The 18,405-nt window shown below is 42.3% G+C and overlaps 2 protein-coding genes across 7 annotated transcripts in view; one reads left to right on the top strand and one right to left on the bottom strand.

The window, feature by feature from the left end:
* The first annotated feature begins 367 nt into the window (after positions 1–367).
* Positions 368–8,843, top strand: LOC118300375 (RNA-binding protein 4). Of its 5 annotated transcripts, XM_035624725.2 has the most exons (9): positions 369–511; positions 1,142–1,321; positions 2,166–2,350; positions 2,657–2,839; positions 2,938–3,047; positions 3,937–4,218; positions 4,311–4,534; positions 4,769–5,173; positions 7,996–8,843. In XM_035624725.2, exons 2-9 carry the CDS (start codon positions 1,161–1,163, stop codon positions 7,997–7,999), a joined length of 1,554 nt encoding a protein of 517 aa, XP_035480618.1. In that variant the 5' UTR covers positions 369–511; positions 1,142–1,160; the 3' UTR covers positions 8,000–8,843. The 5 variants fall into 5 exon arrangements, with proteins under 5 accessions (XP_035480617.1, XP_035480618.1, XP_035480613.1 ...); XM_035624724.2 differs by having other exon boundaries at positions 368–511; positions 4,311–4,516; positions 4,769–8,843; XM_035624720.2 differs by having other exon boundaries at positions 4,769–8,843.
* Positions 8,844–10,548: 1,705 nt separating this feature from the next.
* LOC118300552 (phosphatidylinositol-binding clathrin assembly protein) overlaps positions 10,549–18,405 on the bottom strand; it is a 23,428-nt gene continuing 15,571 nt past the window's right edge. For both annotated transcript variants that reach the window (XM_035625049.2, XM_035625050.2), the window contains 10 exons: positions 17,734–17,827; positions 17,219–17,352; positions 16,933–17,030; positions 16,589–16,702; positions 16,448–16,478; positions 16,170–16,311; positions 15,658–15,681; positions 15,137–15,193; positions 14,889–15,008; positions 10,549–13,905 (listed from right to left, as the gene is read on the bottom strand). In XM_035625049.2, the coding sequence (XP_035480942.1) occupies positions 13,891–13,905; positions 14,889–15,008; positions 15,137–15,193; positions 15,658–15,681; positions 16,170–16,311; positions 16,448–16,478; positions 16,589–16,702; positions 16,933–17,030; positions 17,219–17,352; positions 17,734–17,827 (829 nt within the window). In that variant the 3' untranslated portion in view covers positions 10,549–13,890. The remainder of the gene's footprint in view (positions 13,906–14,888; positions 15,009–15,136; positions 15,194–15,657; positions 15,682–16,169; positions 16,312–16,447; positions 16,479–16,588; positions 16,703–16,932; positions 17,031–17,218; positions 17,353–17,733; positions 17,828–18,405) is intronic.

Below are 18,405 nucleotides of genomic sequence, written 5' to 3'. Positions count from 1 at the left end.
AACTGCAGTTTTCCTCCACAGGTGCAATTTAAAGTATATATGTATATCTATATATATATATAGATAGATAGATATATATATAAGAAAAATATTATTCGCACAAGGAACATCTCCAGTTTCCTTTTTTTGTCGCCTTTTGATGTTCAGTGCTGTCCCTTTCCACACACTGGGCATGGAACCATCTTGCGCAGTAATCACTCTGAACAAATTACTTATTTATTCATATTTTTTGTTTTGCTATAAGAGATATGTATGTATATGCAGAGACTACACATGAAGTAACTTATTATTTTCTTGTTTTAAAGTCATAAAGCACAAACTGACCACGAAGGGATGCAAAAACATTTCCACAGAGATGAATAACAACGTGAAGGAGAGACGACTGGCAGGTCTCTTGGTGTGAACCCGATGAAAACGCGCCGACATGGCGTCTCCTCTCCTGCGCTCCGCCACAAACCGGAGCCGGATGTGACGTATGAACAGCTACACAACAGCTACGGGACCGCGTTGGGTAAGAAGTCTGTGCACTGTGCGGGCGTAATTAATGCTTTTCCCTCCTTTTTTGGACTATAGTTGAAACGCGACCGGAGTAGTGTGTATGTTTCACGGCAGCTCATAGGAATACAATGCGCCTAGCTCAAAGAAAACACGTTCATCCACTATGATTAAAAAAAACACTACGTTAGCCTTAGCTACCTAGCCTAGCTAACGCTAGCTAGGTCGTTGACGCTGCCGTTTTAACAAGATGGCCAGTAGTTTTCTAAGCCAACTGTTGGTAACGTAGCTCACCTCACATCAGCTCGTATGGTTTAATGTCGCCGTTTACGTTGGTCCCTCATCAAAACCAACATAGCCAGCTCACAAACTGACCGTAGCTTCTTGCGACCATTTTTCACCGCGGAAGTTAATGGGGTTTTATTAGCTTAGCTAATACACGGCTAGCTAACGGCGGTGCACACTTGTTAGCAGATGGCAGTGGTATAACTCCATTTATAAATAATGGCCCGCACATCTGATAGTATCACGCCGGCTGAATAAAATCACAACGTGGCGATCAAACCTATTTCTGTAAATATTGGAATGTAGATTGATCCATCAGTTATCTTAACGTGACCGATGCGCCCTGTTTACTCAATTGCAGATGTCTGGTTGATACAGAGATGAGCGGTGACAACGTCAAGTTGTTTGTGGGGAACCTTCCTTTGGACGCGACTCACGACGAGCTGACCAAGCTCTTTGGTCCGTATGGAGAGATCAACACCTGCTCCTTGCTCAGACAGTATGCCTTCGTTACGCTGAAGGGAGAAGGGGCAGCAGACAGGTATTCAACTGTGCCCTACGAACGAATTGCTCCTCTTGCATATCATAAGAGGAAAGTGATTATGGGACATTACATTTTCGATGCAGGCCACTTTTTGCAGCCCGGCGAGGTTAACTAATTTGTTGTCGGCGAGCCAGTCCAACCCGTCAGGTCTCAATGTAATTGTTACTTCCGCTGTCAATCAAGCAGATTTTCAACTTATGATAAAGTAGAAGTTTATACTTTCCAAAGATGTTTATCTAATTCATGCATGAAAAAAAAGAAAAGAATACCTCTTTCGATATGATAATACAGTAAACTACTGTCTATGTTCATATCCCGATACCACTGTGAATGTTTGACCTTTCCAATGTAGCTAGTGGCGCCAAAGCACTGGTGAAAAGCCCATAATGTAAGCTCCTACATTCTTGGTCAAGAACTTCCTGGCTTAAGACTCTGACAGCATTATGCATGAAATGTGAAGACTTAACCCAATAGCCTAATACAGCTTTAAGCACACTCTTATACTACCAAATGACAAATAGAATACTGATTTTAAAAAGGGAATGAGAGATGGAGATTAAAAAAAACCCAATCTGAGGATTGAAATTTGCATAATAAAACTGAGGCATGTTGACTTATGAAGAGGCTTTGTCGGGCCAAAAGACATTAAGAACGGGATCGTGGCAGAATCAAAAATGAAGTATTTACAGTTTAATTTGCGTAATTTCCTTTGCAGTATAAAACCGTAAGTAAAAATAAACACTATATAGCAGTATTTGGTTGATGTTTGTTTAATCTCTTATTCTATTTTCAATCACAACTAAATGTCTGTAGTGTTACTCATTGTGTTTTCTGCTTACAGGGCCATACGGCATCTTGATGGCAAAGAGTACAGAGGCAGGCCCCTGGTGGTAGAGGAATCCCGTGCACGCCCTCCCAACTCCACAAAAGTGTTTGTGGGGAACCTCAGCGCAACATGCTCAGCAGATGACTTGCACGGGCTGTTCTCATCCTTCGGGAGAGTTTTGGACTGTGATAAAGTCAAAGGTGCACTTGAATTCAAATCACCTATGTGGGGCTTTACGTGAAGATTTTGAGCCAGTGTTTAGATTTTTTTTTGTCCAGTTCTCTAATGAATTAAAATGAGCCAAGTAAGTTAACGGTAATATTTTCAAGATAACAGCCTCACATTTTTTGTGAGTACAATTTCATTCACACAGTTGGGTATTTCAAAGTGACAATTGTTTAATCTTCATTAATGTTGAACAAAATGTGACAAAAATACGGAAAAAAAAATATTTTGAAATCAGTCTCCGACTAACGCTGATCTCACTGCTCCAATACACTCTACAGCCAGATTATGCTCAAATGTCGGCTATGCCTTTGTGCATATGGAGAGGAAGGAGGAGGCTCTGGTAGCTATCGAGGGTCTTAACGGGACCATGTACAAGGGGCGCCAGTTGGCTGTAGAGCTGTCCAAAGCCCAACCTTTGATCAACCAGATTGCAATGGCTGGAAATTCAAACAACTCTGGAGGTACTGTTACAGCAGCTGGGAATTAATGATCCATTTTTAAAGTGGTCTGCATTTAACTGAATGCTGTGAAGAGCTCACGTCATGTTTTCTCTTCCCAGGTGGGAGAGAGGGTCTTCTTCCCCGACCACCTCCATCACTAGAGCATCACCAGAGTCAAGCAGCTGTGCTAGCAGCAGCTGCCGCAGCTGCAGCGGGACTACCAATACAAGTAAGTTAACACTACAAATCCACATCACTATTTTATTTAGAAAGCACATCACTTTTGCGACATTTACGCCTGCCGTCCACACCACTCTAGAGTTTTTGAGTCCCTAAAACGGAGATATAAGAGTTGATAAGGATATTGTCTAGATGTGAAAAAATTTTGGATCACAAAGGTCAAGGTCACCAGGGGCCAAAATCCCCCCAAAATATCATCTCATTTATCTCATAAACCAATGGTTGTATGTGACCGTTGGCGTTGGAAAGCTTATTGAAAGGCCCTTTGTGCATTTCTCATCCAGTTTGACCCATGCTGTCATCTTCTTTCAGAAAAACAAGGTCAAAGTTCACTGACTTTCATCACATTTGACCTTTCGATCAAAAATTTACAGGTGACTTGTCAACCACTTAACCGTACATATCAAAACAAGAGCCTATTCGGAGGTAATTTTACCTTTAAAGTTATATGGTCACAGTCACAGTACAGTTTAAATGTTGTGAAAAAATTTTGAATGACCGTTACTTGGGAAATTGCATACAGAATTTAAGGAAAAACATTCTTAGAGCTCCTTATTCAATAGCCCTATGGGTTCATAGAATAAAATCTGTAGCAAACTTGATAATGACGTCATGATAAATTATACAATTTTCTGTGAAATGCCATATGCAACGTGCCATCTCTGATTATTTTGTTTTTAATAACGAGCTAACGTGTTTGTCTGGACAGATATTGGATTTAGTTTATATTTGCCTAAATCTAACTGGGTTTTCACTATCATGGGCAACCTCTTAATTAATCATCTCTTAGACTGATCACTGAGACAAGTGTGGGGAAAAAATGGTTTGCATATATTTCCAAATTTTCATATGCTGGTGTCTTTTTCGTCTGTTTGCAGGTTCAACAAAGTGTCCATAACTCATTCTACAACACCACATCCTTTGACCCAACCTACGCTGCTCTGAAGGGCATTACAAGTGCTAAAGGTGCAGACGGGGTGATATACGGTGCTCTTGCCAGCCAGGTATATGGGACCGTTGCTGACCAGGTGTACCACGATCTTGCCAATCACCACACTGGAGCCAGCATCCCCGTTGAAGAGGTGGAGCCACAGACTGGACCAGATCCAACAACGCTTTTTGAGGCAGCAAGAGCCAAGTTCTTTCAGGAAGGACAGAAGGTCTCTTTATTTTTTATATGTGCAAAACAATATAATGTTCTTCTGCATTTGTTTGTGTTTTTAACAATATTGTACATATGTTTACTGACAAGGTTCTGGCAGAGCAGCAGTCAGGAAGAAAGGCAGCAGCTTCAGATACTGAGCGGGACCGCAGCCCGATCAGAGGAAATCGAGCCCCGCTCCTTCCGGACCCTGTTCCAGGTTCCTTCGCTCAGATACGACCCAAACGACGCGCCCTGCTGCCGACACCACCCGGCGCACCGGAAGAGCCCCCTGCTGCCACCACTACTCCTGAAGGGTCAGATCCTGTAGCTAGGTACATCTTAGCACATTTTGAAATATGATGGAGACAGAAGAAAATTAAACATGTTAAACCTGTTTCCACTTGTACACATAACACCCATAGTAGTATATTTGCAGAGCACCTATGAAAATCAATGATTACAAAAATGTTTTTCAAAAACATGAAACTAAAACCCTCCATGTGTCAATTTTTGGGACTAACCTTGCTCTCTTCCGCTTTCCTTTTCAACTGTAACTTGCACTCCAGGTCTTACACCGAGTACTACCAGCAAATGCATCAATACCAACAGTATCAACAGTACCAACAGCAGTACCATTACCTGCAGTATGCCTACACCAATCCTCCTCCTCCCCCACCTCCTCCGCCTCCACTGGCCACCGCTCAGGCCTCCACCACAGCCCCTGCACCCCCAGGGACATACTCGGCACCCCCAACATATGCCGCATCGGGAGCCTACCCACCGCCGGGAACATATGGCGCTTCAGGAAGTTACGACGCCTCATCGGGGAGCTATGACGCTTCGTCCGGGAACTACGATGCCTCGTCAGGAAGCTACGACACCTCGGCAGGCTATGATGCATCTGGAGGCTACGGAGCATATGATTCATCAGGAGCTTACGCTGCAGCGGGAAGCTACTCCACATCCACACCGTATGAGCAGACAGCCGCACACGGGCAACCCATGCCCCAGCGCCATGATTACCCTTACCACACGCCAGAACCCCCTTATCGATAGTCCCATCCCCCGCACACTCCTTCCACACTGCAGATGTGTGTGTGCGCTCGCGTGTGCATGTGTATTTACATAAGGGACAGTTTAAAGTGGAAAATCAGAGAGGGACGAGCAAGAGTGTAATTCGAATGTGCTTTAAATCTGAAGCATCTCCCCTTTTGTACATTTTAACCTAGTCTGTAACTAGCCAGCCTGTCAGTTAATGGCTGTTAAGAGGGTGATTATATGGGTTAGCAAGTGGACACAGGTGGAGATGAGTGGGACAGATAATACTGGAATATTTTCAAGCATTTGGTTTTTTGTTGGATATTGTAGAGGCACAGCTGGTTCCTTGTTGAATATGAAAGAAGCTTTAATGTTTCATTGGTTAAGTTAGACCAGGGTTGGATTTGATAGAAGCTTTTTTGTTTGGTGCCGGATTGAGGCCTCTTACATACTCTACATAAAAATCTGCACAACAATGGATGTTTCCGTGAAACGTGCCCTCCAAAAATGTTTTAACTGCATCATTATCATCATATGCAAAGCTACACATACTGCTTAATGACTAACAAATAACATAAGTTTTCTCTGTTTAAACAGAGTTATGTCTAAACAGGTGAATGGTGCCTTGTCAAAACGAGGAAATCTTATACTTTGTTAACAACAAACTTTCCTTCCTCTTGTCAAATATTTTGAGTCTTTTCTTCCACACTGTCCACATTCAAACCCATTGTAGAGTTTGTAACGGGCCTACTTTGAAATTTGCCGCATTCACCCATTTGTCAAAGCCGTCCGGGTGTTTTATCGGGAGACATTTGATGATCCGTTGTCATCTTGCTAAATAATTTTCACCTAGTAAACATTTAGAATGTGTCTTAATTGACCGGTTTGTCGTACGAGTACGTTTTCAGGCTGGTTTCACTGAGCATTTAAAGCCACTGAAGCTGTTGGGTCATGAAAATATTAGAAATCCCAAATCAACACATTGGACTCATAGGTCGATCAGATTATGTTGCAGCCTCCTTCACTGCATCAGAAGGGGATTTTGTGGTTGCCCGTGGGCATGAAAGAGTTTCTTGAGACAACCTGATGTTTTTTGCGGTGTAATGAGTGCTCACGGTCATCCTGTTTAACTGGGAGACTTTGTTTAATTTATGACAATATCCAGCGATAGCCAATACCGTTTGACATGACTTCGATAACAGGGTAAAAATACTGAGGGGAATGTTTCAGCAATTGGATTGAAGTACGTAACTTTGACGTCCTCCTCAAGCAGTTTGCCATAAATTACGTTATTTGATTTCTCCCCCGCCCCCGCTTTTTCCTCGCTTAGCCCAAGCTAGCACAAACACAAATATCACTGAGTAGTTTCAGTCAAGTTTTTTGGTCAAAGGACTGCACCAAACACAATAATCATTGAGTAATTTTGTAATCATTCACCTTTTTTTCTGATTAAAGTTTTCTCTTGAGTATCTCAGAGCGTCCCATGTGAAAAGCAAGTTGAATGCATCCACATCTTTCTCTAATTCCAATTCTTTACTTTAAATACCAGCCTGAAGATAAGAAGTTCTGTTGTTGTTGGTTGTACATATTTGAATTTATATAAAAGTCAGAAGGATGGTTGCAAATATTGTTTGGCCAATTATATGAAAAGATTCTGTGTTTTATAGATACGTACATTTCCAGTTGGTTTTTGATATTTTCTATCATTAAGTTTGTTTCAGTCTCATCAGCTGCCGTCACACTTCATCTCACATTGGAAACCACTGGCCATTTAGAGGGAAAGTTGAACAAGTTTTCATGCTCGAAAAATTTACAATTTGCTACTTGTATAAATATTTTAAACCAAAAAAGTAATTTCAACCAACATTCGGTAAGAATATTGACTCTTCATGTTGAGATGGAGTGATTGTTTCTTCCCAAACAGTTAAAGATAGTGACTAGACGAGATGAAGTAGGACTGTTGAGTTGTTGAACCAGCCTGTAAAAAAAGGCAGCCTTTGGTATGGCTGAAAAGGATTACGGTCTTGCTTGTAGCGTGTCGTGAGTGGTGTTAAACATGCTATAAAATCCGACATGCATCCACGTTGAAGTGCAGGTTCTTGAAATTATAGAGAGAGAAAAAGTGAGAAATCACTTGAGCTGACAGCTGGTACGAGTGTATCTCTTCTAAATGCGGTGTTGTGGTGTGTTGCTGTTGTGCGCTGCGTATGGTTCTTCTCTGAGTGGATATGAGGTGACAGTCTCGACGCTGAGGGTGAACGCGGAGGTTGATTTGGTCAAGGTCGCTGACTGTCCCAAGCATCAGTGAGAAGGGTCGGTGACCTTTCCTTTTCCCCTCTTCTGATCTCAAAAGAAACACACAGTTGGTTTTGACACACGGCTAAGATCACTGGCTTTCTCTGCATCCATGTCACACCTAGAAAAGTTGTTTGACTCCACACCTAGATGCATTTTCAATTTTGGTTCATTGATTTCATTTAAAGTAGCTCACACGTGCAGATGATACTAACGCACAACTTATTTCACCTGAATTTCATATGACTTGAAAGTTGTCCCGTTCATGATTGTACAACATACTAGTTATTCATCCTGTTCCTTATTCGCCACCTGAATTGGTAGTGCTACGTTAGGATTAAGTGACAGATAGCCTCTCCACATTTCCACATTATTCCACCTTCTCCATGTGAACTGTTAGTTGCATGCCTTGTTGTTGCTGCTGCTCCAGCCACCTTCTTCCTCTTGCTGATTATTGCAGCTAGAGTGGGAGGGAGCCAAACTGAGCCCTTGCCCTGGACGTACGCCACACGCAGCTGTAGCGTGGGATGGGGAAAACAGCAGCGTTAGGCCTGAAACTGCTGTGGACGATGGGGTGGCCCCCCACTAAGGTAAACACTCAGACCACACACTCCTGCCCCTCCCTGAAACACACGTTATACACTGACAAACACACTCATACACAGACAGACACCTTTGGCCATACTATCTATTCCTCATCTGTCTTCAGGGATTTTTATTTGTCAGGATTTCAGATTTTTTGGAAATGGATCTCCCACTTTTTTTAATGGGAGATGACCCTGTTTTCCTGCTTTTGATTTTCCTGATCATATTCCGACATTTTCCCCCCAAGCATACTCTGCTCATACATTCCAGCTCCCAACATACTGACTGCTCAAACACCATCTTATGAGGAAACGTACGTCGTCATTTAGCCTAAATCTGAAGCAGGCACATTGCTGTTAGTAAACCCCGTATCTGATGGCCTGTCGGTCGAGAGTATCAGGCAATCACATCCAGAGCTGAACGTGGGACATTAGGTAGGATGCGCTGATTTAGTTTTTGTAAATGTGTACCCCTGGGGCCACTTTGGGGTTAAGTGCCTTGCTCAAGAGCACGTCTGTAGGCCCTCAATTTCAGAGTTGAATAACCTGGCTCAGGATCGGTTGCTGGTTCAACGACTCCCCCTCTCCCCCCAAAACAGCGATTTTTGATGCCACATTCAAGTTGTATGAATGACAATGAACACAAATATCATTTTGTTTTAAATTACATTTTGTTCTATGTTCTTCGACATGCTTAATTATCAATAAATGAATTTCATCTGAACTGAAGCTTCTCTGTGTGAATATTTAAATATTTGTGAGTTCCACCCTTAGAACTGAGCCGTCGAGAACCCATTCTTAGGCGTCGGCTCGTCACTGTATCATTACTCTTACTGCGTTAGTGTAGGAGGCATCAAATAACTCTTAGAGCTCGGCATCAGATGACATTTTATTCAATTTTTTTCCAAAAACATCAACCTATGCTTTTCAAATAAAAAACAATAATTTGATAAACAATCCAAACTTATTGATAATTCAATCACTTTGATTGTACAAAAAAGAAAATCAGGAGAAATTGAAGGTATGGTACCTCACTCCCTGCTAACAGAATTTCATGCTCTCAACAATGACAAACAGTTTACAGATGGATACTAGAGTAATTCATGTGTTGATACACAATACTGAGAATATACTGAGGTAATATGATGAGTAGGCCTCTGCATTTGAATGGACAAAGGGTGCAGCATGAAACTTAACAGACAAGTGGTTTCTGCTCTGGTAACATCTGGTCTCCAGCTGCCAGATTAGTCAATGAAGTGACTTCAGTGATGAATACAAAGGTTAGTTTTGTAAGGATCCCTGATCCCTGCAGACACTTTGAGTCTGAAGATGATAGTTTTGGCAGCCTTCCATTGTGCAAGACACAAGACTACAAACAACCCATTGTAAGTACCTCTTGACTTATATTAATTTCCTGTCATTTGTTTTTGTAAAGTAAAAGAGCAGGTACTGTAGCAAGTATTGTCAGTGCTGACTATTAACATATGTACTGGAGCAGAAATGTCTTAGTAACCTTTTTTTAGTCCAATGAGTGTAAAAGAAAAATACTCTTAAGCTGTTTTCAGACATGACCTCTGGAAAATGTCCGGGAAATTGGGTCCAGACATTCTACCGAGTTTGCCGTTCATATATGAAAAACGCAGCAGGAGATTGTCCGAGTCAGACGTGTTCACAACAGCAGAAAAGTTTCGGAACATTCAAGGGAGGGGTGGTGCCTGGATAGAGCGCCCACTTGCTCACCATGACTCTTCCAGAGATTTTCCTGCTGTATTCTCACATGGGCTCACTCTTTGACATTTTCTGGAACCTTTTCTAAGTTATGGAAAATGCATTCTCGGAAACCTTCCCTCCGAGAAGTACATGAAAACATCCGGACTTTAGTGCATGTCTGAAATCATCTTAACGGACTAATTTATTGAAGCCGGTTTTTGCCAAACTGCTAATGCTAAATCCAACCTCAGATTACAAATTGTAGATGTAAGTTGGCTTTAAAGTAATCATGCTTTGTCTCATTGAGTTATCAGGGTAGAGGAAACGTAAGGAAATATTATTAAGGTTAATTGTAGTAGATAAATAAACCATGGTTACAAAAATATAGAATACAGAGACATGACTAACAGATAGAAATTTAGCCCATCTGTATACCCATGTCCAGGTTTGTACACATTCTGGCCTGGTTTGCTGAAATTGTCTCAAAATAAAATTGAGGCTCCTGGTGAAGCGAAGCCTGGTTTCAGACGGTGCTTCCGAGAACGACTTGGAACTAATAAGTCCAGTTGATGGCAACAGACATGACAAGACTTGACATTAAAAAAACACCCCACAATGTGGACCAGACCAAACACAGATACAGTACTTTGACTTTCAATCACAACCTCCCATGATGTTGCTGGCGTAGTATGAAAGGAGGGAGCATTCAAACACAAGTATTGAAAATAGCAACGCTTTAATAAAGAGCGATTTTACAAGACTGCAATGTAGCTAGGTGATAACTGGCATTGACATCCATGGTGTTTTACAAAGATGCAGCTATGGTAACTGGGTTTGAAGTTTGATGGGTTACTTGCAAGTTGCATTTCTGCATGCGTGACAGCCTTCAAACAGTTACGGATCGTACATTGTAAAACAGTTGATTATGAATGTCAATGAACGTCCATGTCAAGAGGTAAGTAAAAAATCTCATGGAGAAATTTCCTTAACATTTTCCAAACACACCGGTAAGTGAGAGTTCACACAATGGTCATGCTTTTACCGGGCACACAAGCCAATAAAAAGACGACACTTAATCATGCAAAAAAAGACAGGTTTTTTTTGTCTCTAAAAAGAAAAGATTAAAAAAAAATCCTTAGAGTTCTGATATCATCCATCCGTTGTGACCTTGAATAAGAAGAAGCTGCGCTTTGATGATGACTTTGGTGCAAAAAAATGTTCCTGTTTTGAAGAGGACAGACCCTGTCCTGTCCACTTCCTCAATGAAGACACTCTTGGTATAGACCAGTTGTGATAATTTACCCTTGACCCCCACCCCAAACCTTACTCATCTAGATGGACACAAACATCACAAACATCAACCCCACCCACCCCCAACCATCCCTGGATGATGACACCTTCAAAATACAACCATTCAAACACAGATACAGCAATAAATTGTCCCACATACAGTAACGTCATCCAATGGGGCTTCAATCACTTTACAGAGAGAGCACGTCTAAAAACACATGAACGGCATTACCTATATACAAAGGACACAGTAACAGTCAGAGGTTGGCCCAGGATGGATCGAGCTGCGTTGTGGGAATGAAGTGCACAATGAAAAGAGCATTCTGCTGACGGAGAAAGACAAACCACTGGGACAACGGGTAACAGGGGTAGTGGAACATTTTTCAAAAGGAGGGTATCTAAATGTCAGCTGCGGCTTATTTAGAAACCTCAGAGAATTTCTGTCTGCTTGGTGATGATTTCTAATACAGAAGTCTCTCTCCGCTGGTAGTAGAGTCATAGCTGCAGTTACAGAAAGAGAATATTTTTCACAAATGCAGCACAGAGTTCAATGATGAATCATAACAATACACCACCATTAAGTTGCAAATCTCTGATGAAGTTAGAAATCACCACCCTGTGCAGATCCAGCTGTCTGGAGAGGTTCACCCTCAGATTCCCTTTGAGATTCCAGGTCTGATGACCCTGGGCTTTTTCTCTTTGCCTAGGATGAGGGATCCTAGAACCATCTTAAATTGATGTGTTGTACAGACTGAGACACGGTCACAATAGCACTCACTGCTAAGTTAGTACACGCTACCAACTCGCTAGAGACCTTTCATCTCTAACCGAGGAACATGACCCTGTTTATCTCTATGGGAAGGCATGTGCACACAAACACACGTACAGTACAGTACATAGAACAGACACAATCAATAGAAAACAACCTTATCCCCAATCAATTATTGCCCCTTTCAACTGTACATCCCAGCAATGATTTTAGGTTTTTGTGCAGCAGAGCATTGTTCCCTCCTCAGAGGTTTGTGCTATATATATATATATATGTACATATATATATATATATATATATATATATATATATGTACATATATATACATATATATATATATATATCGTCTGTCAGTGAGTCCTACTTGACCTTGGATTTGCGAGAAAAGCCACATTAACATTAAACGTCTCATTAAAGCCTCCCCGCCTCTGGCTGTCCAAATTAATCTGTATGTCCTCACTGCTACCATTACTAGGGTCGTGACCAGCAAACGATTCCCTCGGTCGCTCTCCGACAGTCTGGTCCTCATTTGTCCCCTCCAACTGACCTTTAACTTCTCCCTCAAATGTTAACACCACATTGATGAAGTTATCTCTGCTCGCAAAAATCTTTTATCCACCCAAGTGGAGTCGACATCTGCTGCCATAACTCCCCCTATCCAGGTTTTCTGGAGTGTAGAGGACATCACAAGACTAGTCTTGGACAGGACGAATGCTCAGGATGGGGAGGACAACTTACAATTGAGAGTCAGAGCTGAGAAGGGCTGGAAATTTCCCTACTACTTTAAGAGCAGTATGGGTTCAACAGAACAAGTTTAAAAGAAAAGGAAAAAAAGCATTCTGTACAGAGCCAGATGTGGACACAAGAGGTACAACACTACAGCAGGAAACAGCTTCTAAACAAGCTACAGATGGGGGGGGGGGCGGGAAAGACAGTAACAAGGTTGCATGATATTGCACAGCTGTAGAGGAAGAGGAAAAAAACAAAATACAGTGTACAGCACATCTCCAAGTAGCAGAGTTAGTGTAAGAGGTTTGTTTACATCCAAATATGATGCCTGGCTGTGGCTCAGTGCTTTCATCAGTTAGTTCCAGTGCAGCAACACATTGGTACCTGGCAACACAGTAATGACATCAGGTACCAAAAGAAAAAACATACAGTACATACCCTACACAGCTACGTCCATCCACACACGCACACACAGGCACACCCGCAAATTATCCTTCCATGCCAGATTCTTAATGTGAAGTTGGCAATTAAGAACAAATTGAGCTCGTAAAAAGACTCAAATGGTAATGTTGATGCAGCACACTGAAATGTAGAAAAAGGGACACGCACACACGCATTCATATCGATTTACTTCTGACATCAGGTGATGGATGACACACAACCGGGAACCAATCTGAACAAGATGCTAAAATCACCCACACAGACACACACCCTTGGCAAAGTTCACATTGAGTAAAGTGCCAGCAAACGATCCAATCAGAGAAAGAGATGCGCGTCCTCAGAGTTTGATTCAGTCGTGGGATTGAGAGGGAAGTGGGTACATTTTTAATACAGGGAATGATCTGGATGAGGAGGTCAGGAAGTGCCTTGTAGAGCTTCTGCACCTCCATGGAGCTGTCAGTTCTTGTAGGGTCGCCACAGGTCATACTCGCCGTGTGAATTGGCAAATCAAACGGAGGATGAGTGTGACTGACGAGGAGCCTCTGGTGCCCCGGCATTAAAAATTCAAAGATGAAGAGATCAGTAGCCACACGGAGAGAGGAGAGGAGAGGAGATTAGAGGGTCAGGCGACATAGATAGATCAGCATTTCATCCTTTATCCATCCTCTGGTCCTCTCTCCTTCTTCCTCTCCGATGCCTTGTTCTCTCTCTTTGTCTTTCTCCCTCCTGCATTGGGATTTGGTTCTGGATGTGTTTTTTTCTCTGACTCTGCCTCCATCTCTTTGCTCTCGCCTTCTCTTTCAGCTTTGCTGCCATGGTTACAACATCATCCCTACATGAAGTGCATCTGCAGAGGACGGGGTGAGAATAGAGAGTAATTTAGTTCTACAAAACACTTCATCCAAGTGCTCAGGCATCTATTGACAAGCATATTACCTGCCAGAGTGCCAAGAAAACAGCTTCTCAGGGGCGTAAATGCTCCGTGAGCAATTATCTTTCGCTGTTGTGTTTCTTTTATTCTACTTGTCTCTATACCAACTGATGATTACTCGCAGTGACAAACACTCTGACAACATGATTCATGCTGCGTCTTTGGGGGTCCACAGCTTGAGAGCTATTTATTAATCCTTAAGAGTAGCTAAGAATGAATGCATCAATAATTCCAGTAGATTTACAGACATGAGGCATAGATGTAGTACTTGTGTTAAAGGAATTGCTGTCTTGTATTTTATATCAATTTGGATTGTTCAATGCATCCCAGTCATTTTTGTGGATAAATCCATGAGTTTACTTTGATATGGTCTTTTGTTTTTCTCTAATTTATTTCAGTTTCAGCTACAAATGTCCTACACTGTCTAGAAAAGTGTTCAACAACCCAGGGATAATTGACTATAACTCTATTGCTTCTATTTCCCTTTACAATATTCAAGATTCAAGATTCCTTCCAACACATAAAGGCAAGCGCAGGCCAACATTTGGTCAAGTTTCATTTCAGTTGTCTCCATCTGGTTTTCTTTCACACCTTCATCTTCATTTATTGAGAGATAAACTGCTTCGATAAGAGATATCTGAAAGTATTTATAAGGCAAAATCTGCATGTTTTCTACAATTAATTGCATTGTGGCTGTTCTCGAAACCACTGGGTGTGATGCCAGATTCATTTAAATCAGATGACCCAGTCATGCAGAATGCAACACCAATAGCAAACAACCATTAAAAAGAGCAAGCAGCCCAATACTCAAGTTTGAATGGCCTGTATTTCCTAAAATGTCAAACTATTCCTTTAACTGTGCAGCATATTAACTCATATACTGTGTGTTTGTGTGTTACCTGTGTCCCCGGTATGGGTCCAAAGGGATTGGTAGGTCTCAGGACAGGCTGGTTGTACATGACAGGCTGTGGGGGCATCATCTGAACGCCCCCCATCTGATGACTCATCTGAGGAGGGAGCTGGCGAGACGACAGGTGAGAGAGCAGGAAGAAGAACAGACAGGATAGTGTTGATTTAGATTAGACCAGTGTCAGCGGCGTATTAATGAGATTATATGACTGAGGGTAGTCTGGAAGGTTGTATTTACCATTCCATACACAGGCACTTGGGGTGACGTCATAGGAAAAGCCATTGGTGCTGGAGCCTAAACAGAAAAACGACAGATCACTCTCCATCCCTTTCATTTGCTTTATTTATTTTTTTGGCCCGGTGCAGAAGCGTATTACTTCCACGCTAGAAAAAGAAAAACAAATAAATTTGAAATTCGAAATAAATTCGTCCCAAAATTATAATGTTAACAATATAGGGATTTATCGCTTAATAAAATGTGATGTTTTACTTTCTAATGTGATAAATTCCTATATCGTAACGTGAAACATATCACGTTACAATGTGATAAGGTTGTGTCGTAATAAAGTGAAAACATGTTATTGATGTGACAAAACATCTTGTATTACAGTAAACTTTTCACTTTATAATATGACTTTACAGCAATACACTAGTCCTGAGCGAAAAATAGGTAGGGATGATAAATGCAAAGGAAAGGATGAACTCAGGTGTAAAAAGAGGAGTGAGGGGGCGGTCAAGAGAGAGAATAAAGGTACTCACATAGCCAGTATAGATCATCCCATTCTGTGGAAAGTTGCAGAAAAAGGAGATGAAAGAAAAATACTCTTTTAAGCAGGTCTGCAAGAAACTATGTAATAAAAGCCATACTCATTGCTCTTCTCCAAATGAGACTTCAACTGTTCCTTGTGTTCCAATCACTTCTGATTTCTATTCAAGCCATGCCACCAGCTTTCCGAGCCATTTGCTCAATAAATGACCGGTTTGAGTTGAGAGGTCAATCAGTGGCAAATTAAAAGATGAAGCCAGATTGAATGGAAGAGACGTGTGGATAATTAGAGTGGAGCGCGTAGAGGACGGAGGCACATGGGGGAGCTCCTTCAAAAGCCCCGAACACAGCACAAAGTTACATTTGGCAAACGGGTATATTTGAATTGATTTAAATCCAGAATCATATCATTTTCAGAAGCTGACTTCACTGACCAAACTCTAATCCGTACAAAAAAAAATCTGTCCGGAACTTGATGACCACGTGAATGTTGCTATTAATTTACCATCTGAGGGACGGGCATGGGTGCAGGTGCCATGGGATGGGTGGCGTGGGCCCAATTGGTGCTGGTGCACATGGTCTTTGACTGCCAGCTACTTCCTCCTGTCGGCTTCTTCTCTACCAGCTGACTCCACTGGAGCTCCGGCCTGATGCATAAACACACACACACAGATGAGTCTAATTGGAAATCCTGACTCATGTGAGATTGAACAGTGATAAAACTAAACAGACCGCAGCCTTTTGCTCAGGGCTCCGTTTTAGTTGACAGGAAAACACACTCACTTTTTAGCTGACGTCCCCCCAAACTGAAGGTCTGAGAGAAAGTAAACAAAAACAAACATTACATCAGCCGAAAGTACGCAACACAGAGAGCGGAGATTATTGACAGGGAAGAAATATGATGGAGAGACGCCGTGTACTCACTACCAACAAGGTTGGCTAATGAAGAATCCAAATCACTGGGCAGCATTTTCCCACAGTGCAACGGGGCTCCTGGGCTGTGAATTTGAGTGGGCGGGGCTGGCTTCAGGAGGTCACCTGATATCCAGAGGTTAAAGGATGCAAAGGAGAAAAGAGGGGAAATGAGTCAAGAGCATGAAGCATGGGTGTGTGTGTGTGTGTGTGTGTGTGTGTGTGTGTGTGTGTGTGTGTGTGTGTGTGTGTGTGTGTGTGTGTGTGTGTGTGTGTGTGTGTGTGTGTGTGTGTGTGTGTGTGTGTGTGTGTGTGTGTGTGTGTGTGTGTGTGTGTGTCTCTCCACGCAGTCCTACCTCCCCAGGCATTGTTATTGTTGGGCACAGTGTGTGTGGTCTGGATGGGGGTGAAGTTTGGCTGCAGGGTGAACAGCTCACTGGTCAGGTTTGGCACACTAGAGGAAGGAAAAGAGAACGTGCAGAGAGCACAGTTGTGCTTATCATATTATTTTTATGTAACCCTACAGATTTATTTTACATAATGGGATTCACAGTAAACAGAAAAACAAAGGGGGTCTCTTGTTGAAGCACTAACAAGAGACATTTTCCTCAGTGTTAACGCTGTGTGGGACGTCAGACTCACTGGTTGTTGATGGGTACGATGGGTGAGTTGGAGAAGAGATCCGTGGCCCCTCCGCTGCTGTTGGCACTTCCTACTGACTGGGTGCCGGGCGACACAGTGGGCGTCTGAAGGTCGATCACCTTATGACCGTCGTCCTGTGTGGAAAGCATCAGAAGAACATGATCGAACTTGTCGAAAAAGGTACCAGTCATCTCTCATACTAAGTAGCGTGGTTACAATAAATACTTCCACTTTTTCTCTGCGGAAAGTTATCTAGATAGTGAGTTCACTTCTGTTTCTCGGTGCAGCTTGTTTACGCTGTGGGCAAACAGCCTGAGGCAGACATTGTATTTCGCCTTGCAGCAGGATTAACGCACTTGTTCATTCAACTCCCGCAACAGTGTGGAGGCTGAAAAAAGGCTTGTACTTTTTTTGTGTTTACTCGCACACTACTGTTTACATGTCATATTAGCTGTTACATCTACATTGTACATGTGTGTGGATGTTGTTTTTAAAATGTTCCAAAAATGTCTCGCCTTGTGTCTGTTGTCCTCTGTCTTGTCGTCCATACGGCTGAGAGAGATCCCAGTGCTGGACAGAGAGGACACTGCACTGGATAAGGTGCTGGATCTTAGGGGGAGAAATACACACACATACACATTTTTGCCAAGCCTGCAGGATTTAGACAGTTTGCTTTGTTTTGTTTGTCAATGCCCTTTTTTTATCGAGTTGCACTTTATTGTGCTTTGTAACCTTAACTTTTTTTTTTTACAAGACAAAGCCACAATTTGTGAGGCTCCACTGCTCGGTGTGGAAAAACAAAAAACCCAAATCACTGGTGAATCAAATTCATGGACAATTTTCGACTTTATAGCTGCAATAGATGAAATGTCATTAAAGTTCAAAAAAAGAAACGAAAGAAAGTCTGCACTGAAGTGAATTGAAGTCTATCCAATAGTAGTCGAGACACTGCACAGATCCACAAATGTGAACCTCATGATGGCATCGGAGAAGTCCCAGGGATTCACCCTCTGGGTATAACTTATAGTAAACATCACTGGACAGCAACAATGATAAACCAGGTCATCTCATGAAGCCGAAACATTGACGGAGAGTATAATGGCCCGCGCTGGATTAGCGGCAGGATGTGTTATTAAGTGCCGCTATGGCTGCGTCATGTGTGAAGAGGCAGTTGAGTGGGCGAGTGA

This window comes from Scophthalmus maximus, chromosome 2 (genome assembly GCF_022379125.1).
Source record: "Scophthalmus maximus strain ysfricsl-2021 chromosome 2, ASM2237912v1, whole genome shotgun sequence".
NCBI lineage: Eukaryota > Metazoa > Chordata > Actinopteri > Pleuronectiformes > Scophthalmidae > Scophthalmus > Scophthalmus maximus.
This window is presented reverse-complemented; position numbering and strand designations above follow the sequence as displayed.